The sequence below is a fragment of the Mesoplodon densirostris genome, chromosome 15 (genome assembly GCF_025265405.1).
Source record: "Mesoplodon densirostris isolate mMesDen1 chromosome 15, mMesDen1 primary haplotype, whole genome shotgun sequence".
In the NCBI taxonomy this organism is placed as follows: Eukaryota; Metazoa; Chordata; class Mammalia; order Artiodactyla; family Ziphiidae; genus Mesoplodon; species Mesoplodon densirostris.
Window position 1 is genome coordinate 10,534,102 of NC_082675.1, and position 19,127 is coordinate 10,553,228.

The following is a 19,127-nucleotide window of genomic DNA, read 5'->3' on the forward strand; positions in this document are numbered from 1 at the left end:
TCAAAGCAGAGGTAATTCTCTGACTGGCTGTCTTCATCAGTCCTACCTAGAGAGAGGGGAGACTAGACTGAGGTCAAGGCTATAACTGGTGAAGAAGCAGCAGTCACTCACATTTGCCGGGATGGGGAGACGCTGTGGTTACTTTTGGGTTTTGGACAAAGTTCCTGTTCTGTCTGGGCTTGGACCTGATTACAGAAGGGTCTTGTTTCTGTCTGGATCACTCAGGCTCACAGAGCAGCCTTGTGTGATGGTGATGCCTTTGAAGCTGCTGCTGTCCAGTGGGGACACCACGGCTACAGTGCTCGACGTCAGGGGCCGCTTTCTCCTTTCAGATGCTTTTACACTTGGCTCCACGTTCACATCACCTGGGAGATTTAAAAATCTTGCTGCCCTGGACCCGCCTCATCTGGATTAGATCAGAATGTGTGGAGCTGGGATCCAGGCACTGGTATTTTTAAAAACTTCCAAAGCGACCACAGTGCAGCCAAAGTGGAGAAGCTCTGGTCTAGCTCATGGTGTGACTGGGGGGATTAAGAGAGAGAACGTATTGGCAGGTGCAGCACAGCGCCTGGTTCAGAGTAGAATTTCGGTAAATATTTCTCCTCCTCCTCTTTCCTCTAGACGTTCTGACTTCACTGGGATGCAGTGGGACCGGGACAGTGAGATTTTTAAACCTTCCCAAGTGACATGACCATGTAGCTAAGTGTGAGAAGCACTTAAGAAAGAATAAAGGAGCCTCTGACATCTGGAAGCTGGCTTGGTACCATCAGGGGGTCCTTGATGTTCCCATTGGTCTCAACCATGTCAAACGCCAGCATCAGAGAAGCCCCACTCCCTCTCCTCACCCTTCCAGGTTAGGAGAAACCAGACTCGGAAGGGCCTCAGAGCTAGGTACCTTGTGCTGTGTGGCCTTTCATAGGTCACTTAGCTTCTCTGTGCTTAGAACAACCCTTAGTGAGAGACAGTCAAGTGCAGAGCCAGATGCCCCAGTTCAGTCCTAAGCTCTGTCACTTAGTAGCTAAGTGCCTGGCAAGTTCCTTAACCTCTCTGTGCCTCAGTTTCCTCATCTCTAAAATGGGGATGACAACAGTGCCTCCTTCGTAGGGCTGTAGCGGGGATCACACAGGGGATCAGAAAGTGCTCAGCACCTGGACATGGAAGCACGGTGTTAGCAAGTCCTGTAGGTGGGGGCAGCGGGTCCGTCTGTCTGCAGCCCCTTCTCTACCGGGAAGTGCAGACAGCCTGAGTGCGAGGTGGGGGCGCCCCTCTGCTGGGAAAGCGGCCTCCCCGACAGTGACAGCGGGAAGCAGAGCTGACGGTGACCACGTCTCAGACAGGCTCTGGGCAGTTGCCGGGGTGAGGAGGTGCCTCAGGGAGGGGGTTACCTGCTGTCACAGCTTGAGGAGCGGGACTCCGAACTCTGGGACCGCGAGGGGCAGTGGTGATGACGGTGGCGGTGAGACTTCCGGGGCCGGCTTCGCGATCTTGGGGCGGGTGGAGGGTGAGAAGGAACAAATCAGAGGAGAGAGAGACAGAGAGTTTTTGACCTTGTGACACACATCTTTCTCTTGCGCCCGAGTCACTGTCCCTCCCAAGGTCATGCATCTCCCCCGAACGGCCCCTTGCATCACCCCCGCCTCCCGCCTGTGTAACCGGCCATCCCTAACACAAGAGAGCAGAAAGGGGTCATCTGGGGGAGACGGCCTGCCCCCCCAGGGCTCTGCTGGGAGCAGAATCGTCACCTGCACACATCACCTCTCCCTCGCCTGAGGCAGGTCTCGATTTCAGATGGTTTCACGAACCAGTCAGATACCGTAATGTGTGAATCAGTCAGGCACTCAGAAAATATCAACCAACCGAAGGGCACGGGCTAAAGAAAGTGTTTTGTCTCCAGAATAGTGCCGTGGTGTTGTATCTTCTAATTTTTCAAGTGAATGTAGAAGTTGAGATTTTTATGCAAATTATTCCTATTTTAAATGGAAGCTCATTGTTTTAAAAAAGACACAGTTTGGGGCTAAGAAAACACATTTGCAGAATCCATTAGGCCTTTGGGCTGCCAATCTGTAACCTCAGCCCTGGAAACGTAAGTCTGGATTCTTAGCATGGAGTCAAAAGCCCGCTCTCAGAGGGAGTTACAAACATCATCGACAACAAAAATTACACTACCAATAACTGTTACCGCTGCCACTAAAACTGGTGTTGTAACAGGTTACTTCAGCTTTCTCTAAATAATAATGATGACTCAGAAGTAGCAGTAGCAGTGGCAGTGGTCACTGAGGATGTTCAAGGAATGTCAATAGTTTGGGCCAAGTCAGGAAGCCAGTGGGAGTTAGAAATGATTCTATTGTGAGGTACCTTGGTTATCCCAACAAAAGACTCAGGGATTCTAGTAACGTGATCATCAGACCATATCCCTTCCCTGTTTAAAGTCCTCCCACTGTCCTTATGTCAAGTCCAAGCTCTGACCTTGAACCCCAAGCACCTTCAGGAGCCAGCCTCTGCCTAGCCTCCTTGCCTGGCATCCAGAGCCCTGGTTTGAAAGGCTCAAGCAACCCCGAGGTGCTTGTATTCTGGCTCACACATTTCCCACATTTTATGATGCCCTGACGGTGGGGATGGTGGTGATGGGGATGATGGGGATGGTGATGATGGTGATGGGGATGATGGTGATGGGGATGGTGGTGATGGGGATGGTGGTGATGGGGATGGTGATGATGGTGATGGGGATGGTGGTGATGGGGATGGTGATGGTGGCGATGGTGATGGTGATGGTGATGGTGGTGATGGGGATGGTGGTGATGGGGATGGTGGTGATGGGGATGGTGGTGATGGTGATGGTGATCATGGGGATGGGGATGGTGGTGATGGGGATGGTGGTGAAGGGGATGGTGGTGATGGGGATGGGGATGGTGGTGATGGGGATGGTGGTGATGGTGATGGTGATCATGGGGATGGGGATGGTGGTGATGGGGATAGTGGTGATGGGGATGATGGTGATGATGGTGATGGGGATGGTGGTGATGGGGATGGTGGTGATGGGGATGGGGATGGTGGTGATGGGGATGGTGGTGATGGTGATGGTGATCATGGGGATGGGGATGGTGGTGATGGGGCTAGTGGTGATGGGGATGATGGGGATGGTGGTGATGGGGATGATGGTGATGGGGATGGTGATCATGGGGATGGGGATGGTGGTGATGGGGATGGTGATCATGGGGATGGGGATGGTGGTGATGGGGATGGTGGTGATGGGGATGGTGATGATGGTGATGGGGATGGTGGTGATGGGGATAGTGGTGATGGGGATGATGGTGATGATGGTGATGGGGATGGTGGTGATGGGGATGATGGTGATGGGGATGGGGATGATGGTGATGGTGATGATGTTGATGGGGATGGTGATCATGGGGATGGGGATGGTGGTGATGGGGATGGTGATCATGGGGATGGGGATGGTGGTGATGGGGATGGTGGTGATGGGGATGGTGATGATGGTGATGGGGATGGTGGTGATGGTGATGGTGATGGTGATGATGGGGATGGGGATGGTGGTGATGGGGATGGGGATGGTGGTGATGGGGATGGTGGTGATGGTGATGGTGATCATGGGGATGGGGATGGTGGTGATGGGGATGGTGGTGATGGGGATGATGGTGATGATGGTGATGGGGATGGTGGTGATGGGGATGGTGGTGATGGTGATGGGGATGGTGGTGATGGGGATGGTGGTGATGGGGATGGTGGTGATGGTGATGGGGATGGTGGTGATGGGGATGGTGGTGATGGTGATGGTGATCATGGGGATGGGGATGGTGGTGATGGGGATGATGGTGATGGTGATGATGGTGATGGGGATGGTGGTGATGGGGATGGTGATCATGGGGATGGGGATGGTGGTGATGGGGATGGTTATCATGGGGATGGGGATGGTGGTGATGGGGATGATGGGGATGGTGATGGGGATGGTGGTGATGGGGATGGTGGTGATGGGGATGGTGGTGATGATGGGGATGGGGATGGTGGGGATGGGGATGGTGGTGATGATGGGGATGGTGATGGGGATGGTGGTGATGGGGATGATGGTGATGGGGATGGTGGTGGTGGGGATGGTGGTGATGGGGATGGTGATGGGGATGGTGGTGATGGGGATGGTGATGGGGATGGTGGTGATGGGGATGGTGATGATGGTGATGGGGATGGGGATGAAGGTGATGATGATAGTGATGATGGGGATGATGGGGATGGGGATGGTGATGATGGGGGTGGGGATGAAGGTGATGATGATGGGGATGGTGATGGGGATGATGGTGATGGGGATGGTGACGGTGACGGTAGTAACCCGTCTCTAACACACACTGCCTGCCAGGCACTGGGTTCTAAGCATTTTCCTTAAATAGACTCATCTACTCCTCATAACAACCTACAAAGTGGAATCTCTTATTACTCCTATTTTACAGATGCAGAAACCAAGGCACAGAGAGATTAAACCACTTGCCTAACCTGCCGCCTAGAATGGTTACCTCCATCCTTTGCCCCAGCCTAAGCCGCCCCCCCTCAGGAAGCCTCCCCTCACCACCACGCCCTCTTTCCTGCACCCGGGCTCCCACCTCACCCAGGGCTTCCATCTGCCACTGCTGTGCTGTGACTTGTCCCACATCTGTCCCTGGTGTCCTGCTGCGAGCTCCTCGAGGCCGGGAGGCATATCTGTCTAATCTCTGTCCTCGGGCCCCACACAGGGCCTGACACCTGTTAGGGCCTCTCTAAGGGATTCTGAATAAGAGGAAGTAAGTTACTCCAGCGGTCCCCTGTTTAAAAGCCGCCTTAACTAACCATGGATCTGGGCAAGAACAACCACCTGATCTCAGGGGTGCCTTGCGTTTCTTGCTTCTCCCTCTCCTGACTCTTGATTTTTGGCTTTCACAACCTTCTTTTATGTCCTGCTAGTGATTTCTGAGACTCGTCCAACTCTTGGCGCTGGGCAGGGTGGCCACCTTGCTGCCCTCAGGCAGGCAGTCCGTGCCTCTGTCATGATCTTCCCAGAACTCTTGGGGTCTGGGCGCAGCCCCCAGCTCAGTGACTGTCTAGACCACAGCTCCACGGCCAAGCCATGCTGAAGTCTCTGAGAACAGGCTCTGTCTGTGCTTACGTGAGCGTACACTCTATACAGATGACCAATGATTGCCTCTTGACGTGACCTGAACAAGCTTGATGATTGGGAAGTTCTTCCCTGAGCTAACTCACAGCTCTATCGCTTCCTTCTGGAGCGTTCCCCAGGCCCCCGTGGTGGTGCCTGAAATGCCCTCTTTTGCACTGACCTTGGGTGAGGAGGCGCTTCGGGCCGGCCAAGCTGAGCGCCACGCCCTGCTTCCTCTTTTCCCTCCCCAGCAGCCCACTTTCATCCCATTGCCTTTGACTCTCGCTTTAGAAGCTTCTTGGTGGGAGATAAAACGTTAGTTGATTGGAAAACACACTCACTAACATCTGCAAGGGCATAAAGTAGATGGGTTGTAACCAAATTTACTTTTAATTTGGCTGGGAACTGAACTCTTTGGGCAGCGCTGGCTGATTTGAATTTCTACTACCAGCTATAAACCGTGAACCAGCTAGGACCTGAGGCCAGGGGTAGGAGCTCCCCTGATATCTCCATGCTCTAAGCCCAGAGGCTGGGGCTGGGACTCACATGCACACACATGTGTGTGCACGCATGTGATCATGCCCCCTTACCCACCTGTGCACACACAGCACACGTGTGAACAGGTAAACCCCATCCCGCACCCTCCCTGTGAGTAATGCACGCAGATTAAGTGGTGCAAACGCTGAGGGCACCGAACTAGCACACAGTAGCAGACAGGGCACCTACATGCATGCTATTCAAGTTCATGTTCACATAAGCACGGGCACACATATGCATTCGTGTGAACACAGATATAGACCCCCCCACACACAGACACTGCACCTGCATTGCACACAAATGTTTACACGATGGAAGAATGTACAGATAGTATTTACAGAGTGCACGCTACACATACACGCACCACGTACAAACGTTACACAACGCACACAGGCACACAGAATTCACACACAATGGGCACACACATGCACACCGTTCACTTTCATGCATACACAGACACGCATGCACACACACACATCACATACACAACCTTATGCACCCATGCATGACAAACCCACAACTGCAGGTCTACACACCGTTCTGTCTTCCCCTTCCTTCTCCCCTCTTGCTCGCCCACCCACCTCTCCCGGTCCCCATTTCTTTGGCAATTCTAACCCTCTGGCTGTTCACAGGTCAGTCCCCCACCTCTCCAAGCTGGACAGTATGTTGCAGGTGGAATCTACTTACTGTTTTTTGTGCCTCTTCTCTTCCCTTCTTTTGTTTTTTGGGCTGGAGGAGCTGAATGAGAAATGGCCAGTTAACTGAAAGATGCAAAATTCTAGCGAAAGATAAAGTAGTCAAACTGCTTATCACACGGTGGTCACTAGATCCAGGCAGTTTGGGGATGGACACTGATCATTTCTAAGATCGGAGCAGTTGCTGCCAACGTTTTCACCCAGTGGGTTCAGCTAGACACACCAATCCACACATACAGACTGGGGATGGGGCACGGAGGATGCTAAGATCAGCTCTGGTAGCTTCATGATAACAGCAGGAGCACAGGTAGTCATGTCTGCCTTGCTTTGAGGCTCTCTTATCAGGTAAGCGCTGTACTAGTACTTCTTGGCAATAATCTCATTTCATTGTCCCTACATCCTACGGGCAGTGGCACGTTTAATAAGCACTCGTTTTCCAGAAGTAGAAACTGAGCCTTAGACCGGCTACGAAACTTAACCAGGATCACACAGCTGAGGTGGGAAGTGGCCCCAGACCATGGGTCCCCAGGGCCCATCCTCTTGACTGCTGTTCAATCAATTTCTAAGAGAAAAGAATGGAATATCCAGGGAGCTGCTCTAAAGCCTCATGAAGCTTGGCAGATTCTGAAACCTTCTGCTCGTGAATGTTCAAGTATCTGTTTTCTTTTAAAGTCACAGTACTGGGGTGTGGGCAGAGTGGACAGTGATGACTCAGGGTCCCAGCGTCATCCAACAGAGGCCCCAGAGGGCGAACACTATTTGGTAGTTCAAGCCAGATCGGCTTCAGAGGGTCACCAGGAACGTTTCACTGACCTAAGTCCTGGGAAGGAGAAAATTTGATTTCACCCAACTGAAATCGCACCTTGACATGAGTTTGGGACTCAGCCTGGGAGGTGGAGAGCCCAGGACCTCACTGAATGATCCCAGTTCACATCCTGGCTCTGCTGCTGAGTTGCTGTGTGACATCAGGCAGGTTACCTGTCCTCTTGGAGACCCAGTTTCCTTGCCCTTAAAATGGGGCCATTGCTCAAGCTGTCGGGCTGAGTGGATGGATGACATTGGTTATCAGCGTCTATTTGTTAACTGAATGAACGAAAGGCCTCTGCACTCTGCCAGCTGCTGGAATTGTGCTATTGTTATTTTGGAAGCCCCGGAAGGGTGTCCTGATCTGTCTGGCAGATTTGGGTTTGAGTTTTGGCTCTGCCACCTTCTGACCGTGTCTGTGGACATGCCTGCCACACCTCCTGAGTCTTAGTTTCTTCATCTGTAAAATGGAAATAATAAGGATATCCACCGCACAGCATTGTGATGGGGATTAATGGAGATTAAATACACACACGCATGGAAAAGGCTTAGCACAGGATCTAATTTATAGTGAGTACCCCACAGGTGACAGCGTTATTTGTGCTCACCCTGTGCTTCTAGCACTCGGCCTCTGTCCCTTGGCTAGGATCTGGGAAGGCTTTGGTGGGGTGTCTGGGGCTGATGCTTCTCTACATGCCCCAACCCACGATTTCAACCAGCAGTCAAACAAACAGACTCTGGCAAGGGTGGCGAGACCTGCCAGGGAGAGGAATCAGTAGGAGCTGGTCCGGCAGCAACCATCTGGCCTGGGGAAAACGGAAAGTCTGCCTTGGAACTTTCAGGGAAACCAGATCATGGCCTTCATTTCAGAGGAAACTGAGGCCCAGGAAGATGAAGGGGGCGTGAACACAGAGGTAGAGGCAGAGAGCTTGACCCTAGATGCTGCCTAAACCTGATTAGGAAAGCAGAAAGCTAAGCAGGCAGCCAGAGGCAACAAGATGCTTACCTGTGCCTTCTCTTCTTGGAGAATGACCTGATAGAGGGCAAAAAAAAAAAAAAAGGAAGGGGGAGAGAGAGGGAGGAAGGAAAGGAGAGAGAGAGGGAGTGAAAGAGAGGAAGGAAGAGGGAAGAAGGGAACAGAGGGAGGGAGGGAAGAAAATAAACGTGAGTCTGAAGTTTCTTTTCCTGGGATGGATGTATCAGTGCATTTGTGATCAGGCTACAAGGGGACCTGGACACCTAGCAAATCCTCCTCCTCTTTTAGATTTGAAGATCATATGGCAAACATTGGTTTGCATTTTGAATTTCCAGGTCAAAACCTACCAGTGTTTCAATCCTCACCCAAATTTGTCAGTAAGCCTGTCCTGGACAAGGTTGCATGAGGGGCCAGGAGAGAGTCCCTCTGCCTCTCCCCTTCCCCCAAGTCTCACTTTGGTCTTTTCTATCCCTAGCTGTGGATTCTTCATCATCATCATCATCATCATCATTTTCATCTTCATGGGACAACCGACTTCCACATGTGGAACTCTTTACTGGTGGCCAGGCTCCGTGCTAAGCATGTCTCACATACAATCTCATTCAATCTCTCCCCCAAACCTGTGAAGTACTATTAACAACCATTTAACAAAGACACTGCGGCTCAGAGAAGTTAGTTAAGTTGCCAAGGGCCACACAGCTTCACCTATGTAACCCCGATTCATTCTTCCGAGCCCCAAACAGATGTCATCTTCTCCTGGTAGCAGTTTCCAATCCACTCAGGCTGGTTTGGTGCCTCCTCTCTGTTTCCACAAACCCTGGGTGAGCTTCTGAGCTTAGCCTCACTACGGTACAGACTTCTGCGTAATATGACTACCATTTTCCCCACTAGAACGTGAGCAACTTGAGGGCAGGGACTGGGTTCTGGTCGCTGTTCTGTTCTCAGGGCCCTGAATCCTACTTCGTGACATACAATGGGTATTCAATAAATAGATGTGGAAAATGGGATAGATATATATATTTTTAACCCCGAAGGCTTAGTTAATTGAAAGGGAGAAAAAAAAGCTCAATGCATCCTCTACCCCTACATCCCAGCTCCAAAAGGTCAACCATCACTAAGCAAACATTTCAAGAACGTGGAGAAGATGGACTAGAATTAGAGTGATGCTCAGTAGACGAGGTTTGAGAAGAACTGGCGCCTGTACTTCCCCCTCCTAATTCCCCATGTTATGGTCCTCCTTCCCTCTAAACCGCCAACAACCCCTGGGCCAACGGTAGGCCCCAGAAAGAAAGCCTGTTTCTAACCCTCTGGCCTAGTCTCTTTCCCTTGAGAAGAAGCCCTTGAGTCAGAAGCCACTTGGCTCCCAAGATCCACATAGAAAAATGTTCCTGCTTCCCATCCAACCCTAAACTGGGACAAACTGCTCAGCATAGGAAGGTGACGAGAGGGCCGTCTGCGGGCACAGGCAGGCCCTGCCTCCACCAAGGACTCTGTGTTGGGGAAGCTTCAAACACCCAATTAGCAACATTTTACAATTGGTTTGCACCCACACCTTGTCTTGAGCACAAACTCAGAGAGCATCAGTTGGCGTGTCTGGGCAGGTGGTAGACATAATCGGTGAGACCAAACTGAGTTGAGACCTTTCTGGAAACAAGGGCTCAAAGGCAACCACACCCCTGGGTTGGGAAAAGCCACGTGGGGGCTACTCTGAACGAGAGGGTGAGATGCGGCGGGGAGGGGGAACCCAAATGACCTCTTACCTTTTGCTCTGCTGTGATGGTTTAATTGCACAAATAATCCACCACCCATGTAGGAAAATTGGAAGACACAGATAAGCAAAAATAAAATAGAAACCCCTCTTTCCCTGTCATCCACAGTCAACCACGGCAAATATCTTAACTTACAAAGACAGCTTCAAACTCTCTGAGCCCAGGGGGCCCAACAAGCTTTGTAAATGTGTGCAGATGGAGGGGAGCAGGTTAGGTGGGGACAGGGCGGAACCTCCGCTCTGTCTAAACGCACAGCGACTCATCAGCTCCAGCTGATGGCTGCCTGTGGGAAAACTGGTCCAATGAAGAGAGAGCTTCTGATTTTACAGACGAGCAGGAAAACTTTGATTTGTGTATTGTGAAATCTTTCAATTATAAAATGTTGGCTCGGCCCATTAACCACAGATTTGAGACCTCTGGTGTATAGCCTTCCTGTCTTTTATTTTTCCCCACGAGCGTGTGTGTGTGTGTGTGTGTGTGTGTGTGTGTGTGTGTGTGTACATACATGCACATGTGTATAGTGAGCTCCTTTGGGACTGTGTATCCAGTTCCTAGTGCCCCTTAACCGCTGTCCACAAGGGTGTACGATCCAGAAGCCATGTTTCACAGGATCCCATTCTCTAGGACATAGTTGGACCAACCAACATAGTTGGAAAGGTCTCTCCTTGGGAATTTGGAATAAGGAACAAGACTGAGAGATACAGTATCTTCCTGTGGCTGGGTCTGCAACATGAAGAGACAGGAACAGGGTGCAGGGTCCACGTCCCCCTGTGTGCACTAGGGGGTTCGGCTTGGGTTGTGTCAGCTTTCCATTCATCGGTTCTAGCCCCGCACTGAGGCCTGGCTGGTCCCTGAGACATTCCTTGTCTCCTTAGAACAAATTCCCCTCTGGCCTGAGTTAGCATGAGTGGGCCTCTGGTCCTTGCAACCAGAGTCCCAAGTTAGATGAGATACAAATACCTGACAACACATAGATGAGTATTTTTTATAAATGAAATGACAGTCTTCCAAATGACCTTTCAGTGCCATCCACTGTCACCTCCACCCTCACCCCAGTGGGAACATCCCTGTTTATTTGCAGAGGAGGAAGGACAGTACCTGTGTCTCTTATGTTTCTTGGAACTTTTCTTCTTCTTTTTCTTGACAGGCGATGGGCTGTATGATGGGGACCTGCGGGGAGGGGAGATGCACTTCAGAGGGAGGCTTTGAGGGCCAGGGTTGGCTTCATAGAGACCCTTCTCCAGCCCCCAGACATGCCTCAGCTCTTTCAGTAACACACATCCAGGATGATAATTTGTAGAGTTAGTTTGCATTTGTTTCAAATGTTACCATGTGTTTTACTACAGGTATTATCTCATTTAATCCTTCCACACACTTCTTATGTAGGTACAATTGCTACCCTCCCTTTTCAGACAAAGAAAGCGGGGTTCAGAGAGGTAAAGTGACTTGCCCAAAGACACACAGCTAAGAAGGTGGGTGAGCTGAGATTCAAACTGAAGACTCACTGATCCCAAGGGCTTTGCTCTCAATCACTATAGCACCCATAGCTGCCCTCCTGGTCAGGCCATAAGTGTTTCTTGTTGTCTGCTGCCCTCTTCCAAAACTGCACATACTTTAAAGGTCTCTCTTCTGCTCTACCCTGTGTCTCCCTGGTAAGACCAAACCCCTGCAGGAGATCTTGCCAGGATGCACTCAGCACGGTGGTGCCATGAAGGGGTAACCCGAGAAACAGAGACGCCCTAGAATCATGATTATGACTCAAGGCTGACGTTCGGGTAACCCGAGGTCCAATTCTGACTCTACCATTAATTTATAAGTCACCTCGGGCATGTCACTGCTCACTCCAAGTCTCCTGTTCTCCCACTGATAAAATACCAAGGTTGAAGCGTATCAGGAGCTGCAAACTCAACGCCAACACAGGCCTGCCTCGCAGATAGCTTAAATGGATGCAGCAGGTTGTGGGGGGGTGGGGTGGGGTGGGGAGCAGGGAGTCAGTAGGGAGTGGTGAGGCCTGTGGTGAACCAGAGAGCACCTGACCCAGGGGTATGGCTGCTTCTCAGATCAGCTGAAGGTCCCAGGGAGGAATGCAGGCCTGGACTTCTAGAGCTCCTGCCTTTTGAATAGGAGTTGCCAGAAAAACATATTGTCGTATGACATCTCCTGGTTTTAAAATATGGCCACCAATTAAAAAGACAAAAAACACTTTGCAGGTCAAATAAAACATGTCTGCAGGGGGAGATGCAGGGTTGAGAAACAATCGGACTTAGGGAATCATAGCACTTGTCCCCAAAGAGTGCTCACTGGACATACTGAATGAATGAATGAATGAATGAATGATGGGAGCCTGATCCCTCTGGTTGCCTTCTTTGACATGTTCTCCTATCCATACCTAAAATCAGGAAGCTCAGGCCACTTACCCCAATTCCACCCCTCGCCCTAGAATGGCTGGAACTCAGGGTCTTCATTCACAGTCCCCTCTGGGTCCTCTTTGAGCCTAGCCCCTTAGAACTAGGTGAAAGGGGTGTGGAGGGAACAGGGCCCCAGAAAACCTCAAGTTAGGGCCTGAGTCATCCAGACTCTGCTCTCTGCTGCCCCCTGCAGGCTTCTTCAAATACTGCCTCCAAGGTTTGCTGGGATTTTTAACTCGCCCCTCTAAGGAACATCTCTCTCTGACCACCCCTTGGGGTGTGGAACACTGAACCTGCTTTTAGTCTAGGGATTGACAGCCTAGAAGAAAATCTGACAATATTTTTAAATACAAAAAAATTAAAAGGTATTGTACATAGAAAAACCTCACAGGGTACAAAAGAGTCAATAGCTGGCCAAAAATATAAAGTCCATTATCCTTGGCATTTGCGTGTGGTGGAAGCAACTGAGGAGCCTGGAATCAAGTGTCTGTAGGTTCTGTCACCTCCTCTCTGAGACTTATTTTCTCATCTCTAAAATGGGGATAATAGCTATAAGAGAAATGAGTCATGGTGACTAAAGTTGACAACACTGTACTGCTAAGAGATTAGATCTTAAAAGATCTCATCACAAGAAAAAACCATTGTAACTATATGAGGTGATGGATAGGTTAACCACACTTACTGTGGTAATCATTTAGCAATATAAACATATGTCAAATCATGACGCTGTAACCTTGGACTAATACAATGTTATAGGTCAATTATATCTCAATAAAACTGGGAAAATTTTTTAATAAAAATAAAATGGGGATAATAACGCCTGCCTGCTAGATCGTGGTCAAGCGTAAAAGAGATCATGGAGATCACAATGCTTGGTACAGCCGCTCACATACGTGAGGTCTCCAAAAATAAATAAATAAGTAAATATTCATGGTCATAACTATGCTTCAGACTAGTCATTTACTATGTGCCAGACACTGTGACAGCTGCTTCCACATCCATTTTCTCACCTAATTCTCATAAAACCCCAAGAGGCAGGTATTTCCACCATTTCAAAGAAGTGGAAACAGGCTCAGAGAGGTGAAGTGACTTGCCCAAGGTCACACAGCTAGTTAAGAGGCACAGAGGGGATCTGAATCCCAGGGGAGTCACTGTCTGACTCCAAAGCCCTTATTACCCCTCTTTTGTCCATTCCCCCATCTTCAGTGTTCCATGTCCCTTGGGGCCCTCACCTCCTTCTCTTCTTCCGAGTAGCTTTCTTCTTTTTCTTCTTCCCCCTGGAGGAAGGGGGTGGCGTCAAGTCTTTGCCTTGGGAGGCACTGAGGGGAAAACAGAACTGGGTATTAGAGGACACAGGGTTCCCCAAACCCCCAATCAGGGCTGTTGCAGCTGGGAAAGGATCCAGTTCCTTGGAGGGTGAAGGACGCATACGGAATACTTAATTACCACCTCATGGCTGATTTGGTTACACTTCAGATTAAATGCCTCAAATAAGGAGTTAATGCTGACCTAATGAGACAGATGCTGTACATTACCCAAACATCAATTGATTAGTTAAATCAGAGTTACAGAGGTTAACTGCTCCTTAATAGATTTATTATTGAATTTGCAAATGGCTCACCTTGGTAAATAAATCAGTTTTTAAATAATTAATCGGCAGTTCAGCACCCTCTCTCCCCCATACATCGTGTCTGTAGTTCCTGCTGGAAATTAAATAGGAGGCAGAAGGTAGGTTAAGTAGCAGCTGATTATTAAAAGTATATTTGCCAAGGTATAATGTAACAAGATACATTTCTTATATTGCTCCACGGAACCTCAAAAATCTCCACTCTTCAGGAATAATTATTTGCTGTTCAATTAAATTCAAAGGCTCAGGCTGCAGTTAAATGAAGTCAAGTTATCTCCTTTTATAATTGGGGCAGGCTCCAGGGATTTTTTTTTAAGCACTATCCCATGGCAAAAAGATATGGTTTCGGATGAAAAACTGCTTGGGAATTGAAACATGCCAACCCAGCTGAACCTCTTTGGGAAAATAGATTATTAATAAAATGTTACTGTCATTATTAGTAACAACACAGCTACCGTTTATTCACTTATTATGCACCAAATGTTCTACATACGTTGATGCTCACAAAAGCACTTTGAGGGTGTTATGATTTTTTTTAACATCTTTATTGTAGTATAATTGCTTTACAATGGTGTGTTAGTTTCTGCTCTAAAACAAAGTGTATCAGCTATACATATACATATATCCCCATATCTCCTCCCTCTTGCGTCTCCCTCCCACCCTCCCTATCCCACCCCTCTAGGTGGTCACAAAGCACCGAGCTGATCTCCCTGTGCCATGCGGCTGCTTCCCACTAGCTATCTATCTTACATTTGGTCGTGTATATATGTCCATGCCACTCTCTCACTTCGTCCAAGCCCACCCTTCCTCCTCCCCGTGTCCTCAAGTCCATTCTCTACGTCTGCATCATTAGTCCTGTCCTGCCCCTAGGTTCTTCAGAACCATGTTTGTTTTTTTAGATTCTATATATATGTGTTAGCATACAGTATTTGTTTTTCTATTTTTGACTTACTTCACTCTGTATGACAGACTCTAAGTCCATCCACCTCACTACAAATAACTCAATTTCGTTTCTTTTTATGGCTGAGTAATATTCCATTGTATATATGTGCCACATCTTCTTTATCCATTCATCTGTCGATGGACACTTAGGTTGCTTCCATGTCCTGGCTATTGTAAATAGTGCTGCAATGAACATTGGGGTGCATGTGTCTTTTTGAATTATGGTTTTCTCTGGGTATATGCCCAGTAGTGGGATTGCTGGATCATATGGTAATTCTACTTTTAGTTTTTAAAGGAACCTCCATACTGTTCTCCATAGTGGCTGTATCAATTTACATTCCCACCAACAGTGCAAGAGGGTTCCCTTTTCTCCACACCCTCTCCAGCATTTGTTGTTTGTAGATTTTCTGATGATGCCCATTCTGACCGGTATGAGGTGTTACCTCATTGTAGTTTTGATTTGCAGTTCTCTAATGATTAGTGATGTTGAGCAGCTTTTCACGTGCTTCTTGGCCGTCTGTATGTCTTCTTCGGAGAAATGTCTATTTAGGTCTTCTGCCCATTTTTTGATTGGGTTGTTTGTTTTTTCAATATTGAGCTGCATGAGCTGTTTATATATTTTGGAGACTAATCCTTTGTCTGTTGAGTCGTTTGCAAATATTTTCTCCCATTCTGCAGGTTGTCTTTTCATCTTGTTTATAGTTTCCTTTGCTGTGCAAAAGCTTTAAAGATTCATTAGGTCCCATTTGTTTATTTTTGTTTTTATTTCCATTACTGTAGGAGGTGGATCAAAAAAGATCTTGCTGTGATTTATGTCAGAGTATTCTTCCTATGTTTTCCTCTAAGAGTTTTATAGTGTCCGGTCTTACATTTAGGTCTCAAATCCATTTTGAGTTTATTTTTATGTATGGTGTTAGGGAGTGTTCTAATATCATTCTTATACGCGTAGCTGCCCAGTTTTCCCAGCACCACTTATTGAAGAGGCTGTCTTTTCTCTATTGTATATTCTTGCCTCCTTTACCAAAAATAAGGTGACCATATGTGCATGGGTTTACCTCTGGGCTTTCTATCCTGTTCCATTCATCTATATTTCTGTTTTTGTGCCAGTACCATACTGTCTTGATGACTAGCTTTGTAGTATAGTCTGAAGTCCAGGAGCCTGAGTCCTCCAGCTCTGTTTTTCTTTCTCAAGATTGCTTTGACTATTTAGGGTCTTTTGTGTTTCCATACAAATTGTGAAATTTTTTGTTCTAGTTCTGTGAAAAATGCCATTGGTAGTTTGATAGGGATTGCACTGAATCTGTAGATTGCTTTGGGTAGTATAGTCATTTTCACAATGTTGATTCTTCCAATCCAAGAATATGGTATATCTCTCCATCTGTTTGTATCATCTTTAATTTCTTTCATCAGTGTCTTATAGTTTTCTGCATACAGGTAGGTCTTTTGTCTTCTCAGGTAGTTTTATTCCTAGGTATTTTACTCTTTTTGTTGCAATGGTAAATGGGAGTGTTTCCTTAATTCCTCTTTCAGATTTTCCAACATTAGTGTATAGGAATGCAAGAGATTTCTGTGCATTAATTTTGTATCCTGCTACTCTACCAATTCATTGATTAGCTCTAGCAGTTTTCTGGTGGCATCTTTAGGATTCACTACGTATAGCATCATGTCATCTGCAAACAGTGACAGCTTTACTTCTTCTTTTCCGATTTGGATTCCTTTTATTTCCTTTTCTTCTCTGATTGCTGTGGCTAAAACTTCCAAAACTATGTTGAATAACAGTGGTAAGAGTGGACAACCTTATCTTGCTCCTGACCTTAGAGGAAATGGTTTCAGTTTTTCACCACTGGGAATGATGTTGGCTGTGGGTCTGTCATATATGGCCTTTATTATACTGAGGTAAGTTCCCTCTATGCCTACTTTCTGGAGGGTTTTATCATAAGTGGGTGTTGAATTTTGTCAAAAGATTTTTCTGCATCTATTGAGATGATCATATGGTTTTCATCCTTCAATTTGTTAATATGGTGTATCATACTGATCAATTTGCGTATATTGAAGAATCCTTGCATTCCTGGGATAAACCCCATTTGATCATGGTGTACGATCCTTTAAATGTGCTGTTGGATTCTGTTTGCTAGTATTTTGTTGAGGATTTTTCCATCTATGTTCATCAGTGGTATTGGCCTGTAGTTTTCTTTCTTTGCGACATCTTTGTCTGGTTTTGGTATCAGGGTGATGGTGGCCTCGTAGAAGGAGTTTGGGAGTGTTCCTTCCTCTGCTATATTTTGGAAGAGTTTGAGAAGGATGGGTGTTAGCTCTTCTCTAAATGTTTGATAGAATTTGCCTGTGAAGCCATCTGGTCCTGGACTTTTGTTTGTTGGAAGATTTTTAATCACAGTTTCAATTTCAGTGCTTGTGATTGGTCTGTTTATATTTTCTATTTCTTCCTGGTTCAGTCTTGGAAGGTTGTGCTTTTCCAAGAATTTGTCCATTTCTTCTTTTCTAAGAATTTGTCCCAATTGTCCATTTTACTGGCATATATTTGCCTGTAGTAATCTCTCATGATCCTTTGTATTTCTGCAGTGTCAGTTGTTGCTTCTCCTTTTTCATTTCTAATTCTGTTGATTTGAGTCTTCTCTCTTTTTGTCTTGATGAGTCTGGCTAATGGTTTATAAATTTTGTTAATCTTCCCAAAGAACCAGCTTTTAGTTTTATTGCTCTTTGCTATCATTTCCTTAATTTTTTTTCCATTTATTTCTGATCTGATCTTTATGATTTCTGTCCTTCTGCTAACTTTGGGGCTTTTTTGTTCTTCTTTCTCTAATTGTTTTAGGTGTAAGGTTAGGTTGTTTATTTGAGATGTTTCTTGTTTCTTGAGGTGGGATTGTATTGCTATAAACTTCCCTTTTATTACTGCTTTTGCTGCATCCCATAGGTTTTGGGTTGTCGTGTTTTCATTGTCTTTTGTTTCTAGGTATTTTTTGATTTCCTCTTTGATTTCTTCAGTGATCTCTTGGTTATTAAGTAGTGTACTGTTTAGCCTCCATGTGTTTGTATTTTTTACAGATTTTTCCTGTAATTGATATCTAGTCTCATAGCATTGTGGTAGGAAAAGATACTTGATATGATTTCAATTTTCTTAAATTTACCAAGGCTTGATTTGTGACCCAAGATATGATCTATCCTGGAGAATGGTCCATGAGCACTTGAGAAGAAAATGTATTCTGTTGTTTTTGGATGGAATGTCCTATAAATATCAATTAAGTCCATCTTGTTTAATGTATCATTTAAAGCTTGTGTTTCCTTATTTATTTTCATTTTGGATGATCTGTCCATTGGTGAAAGTGGGGTGTTAAAGTCCCCTACTATGATTGTGTTACTGTCAATTTCTCCTTTTATGGCTGTTAACATTTGCCTTATGTATTGAGGTGTTCCTCTGTTGGGTGCATAAATATTTACAATTGTTATATCTTCTTCTTGGATTGATTCCCTTGATCATTAGGTAGTGTCCTTGTTTGTCTTTTGTAATAATCTTTTTTTTTTTTTTTTTAACACGGGCCTCTCACTGTTGTGGCCTCTCCCATTGTGGAACACAGGCTCCGGACGTGCAGACTCAGAGGCCATGGCTCACGGGCCCAGCCGCTCCGCAGCATGTGGGATCTTCCCGGACCGGGGCACGAACCCGTGTCCCCCGCATCAGCAGGCGGACTCTCAACCACTGCGCCACCAGGAAAGCCCTCTTTATTTTAAAGTCTATTTTGTCTGATATGCGATTGCTACTCCAGCTTTCTTTTGATTTCCATTTGCATGGAATATCTTTCTCCACACCCTCACTTTCAGTCTGTATGTGTCCCTAGGTCTGAAGTGGGTCTCTTGTAGACAGCATATATATGGGTCTTGTTATTGTATCCATTCAGCCAGTCTATGTCTTTTGGTGGGAGCATTTAAATTTGAGGTAATTATCGATATGTATGTTCCTATTACCATTTTCTTAACTGTTTTGGGTTTGTTATTGAAGGTCTTTTCCTTCTCTTGTGTTTCCTGCCTAGAGAAATTCCTTTAGCATTTGTTGAAAAGCCGGTTTGGTGGTGCTGACTTCTCCTAGCTTTTGCTTGTCTGTAAAGGTTTTAATTTCTCTGTCAGATCTGAATGAGATCCTTGCTGGGTAGAGTAATCTTGGTTGTAGGTTTTTCCCTTCACCACTTTAAATATGTCTTGCCACTCCCTTCTGGCTTGCA

At 46.8% G+C, this 19,127-nt stretch overlaps 1 protein-coding gene across 1 annotated transcript in view; it reads right to left on the reverse strand.

Annotated features, from left to right (window-relative positions):
• The window catches only part of SRRM4 (serine/arginine repetitive matrix 4), a 164,342-nt gene that overhangs the window by 26,257 nt on the left and 118,958 nt on the right, over positions 1–19,127 (reverse strand). Inside the window, exons 3-7 of the mRNA XM_060119354.1 lie at positions 13,556–13,642; positions 11,014–11,085; positions 8,177–8,203; positions 6,359–6,409; positions 1,386–1,484 (exon numbers count right to left, since the gene is read on the reverse strand). Coding sequence (XP_059975337.1) covers positions 1,386–1,484; positions 6,359–6,409; positions 8,177–8,203; positions 11,014–11,085; positions 13,556–13,642 — 336 coding nt within the window. The remainder of the gene's footprint in view (positions 1–1,385; positions 1,485–6,358; positions 6,410–8,176; positions 8,204–11,013; positions 11,086–13,555; positions 13,643–19,127) is intronic.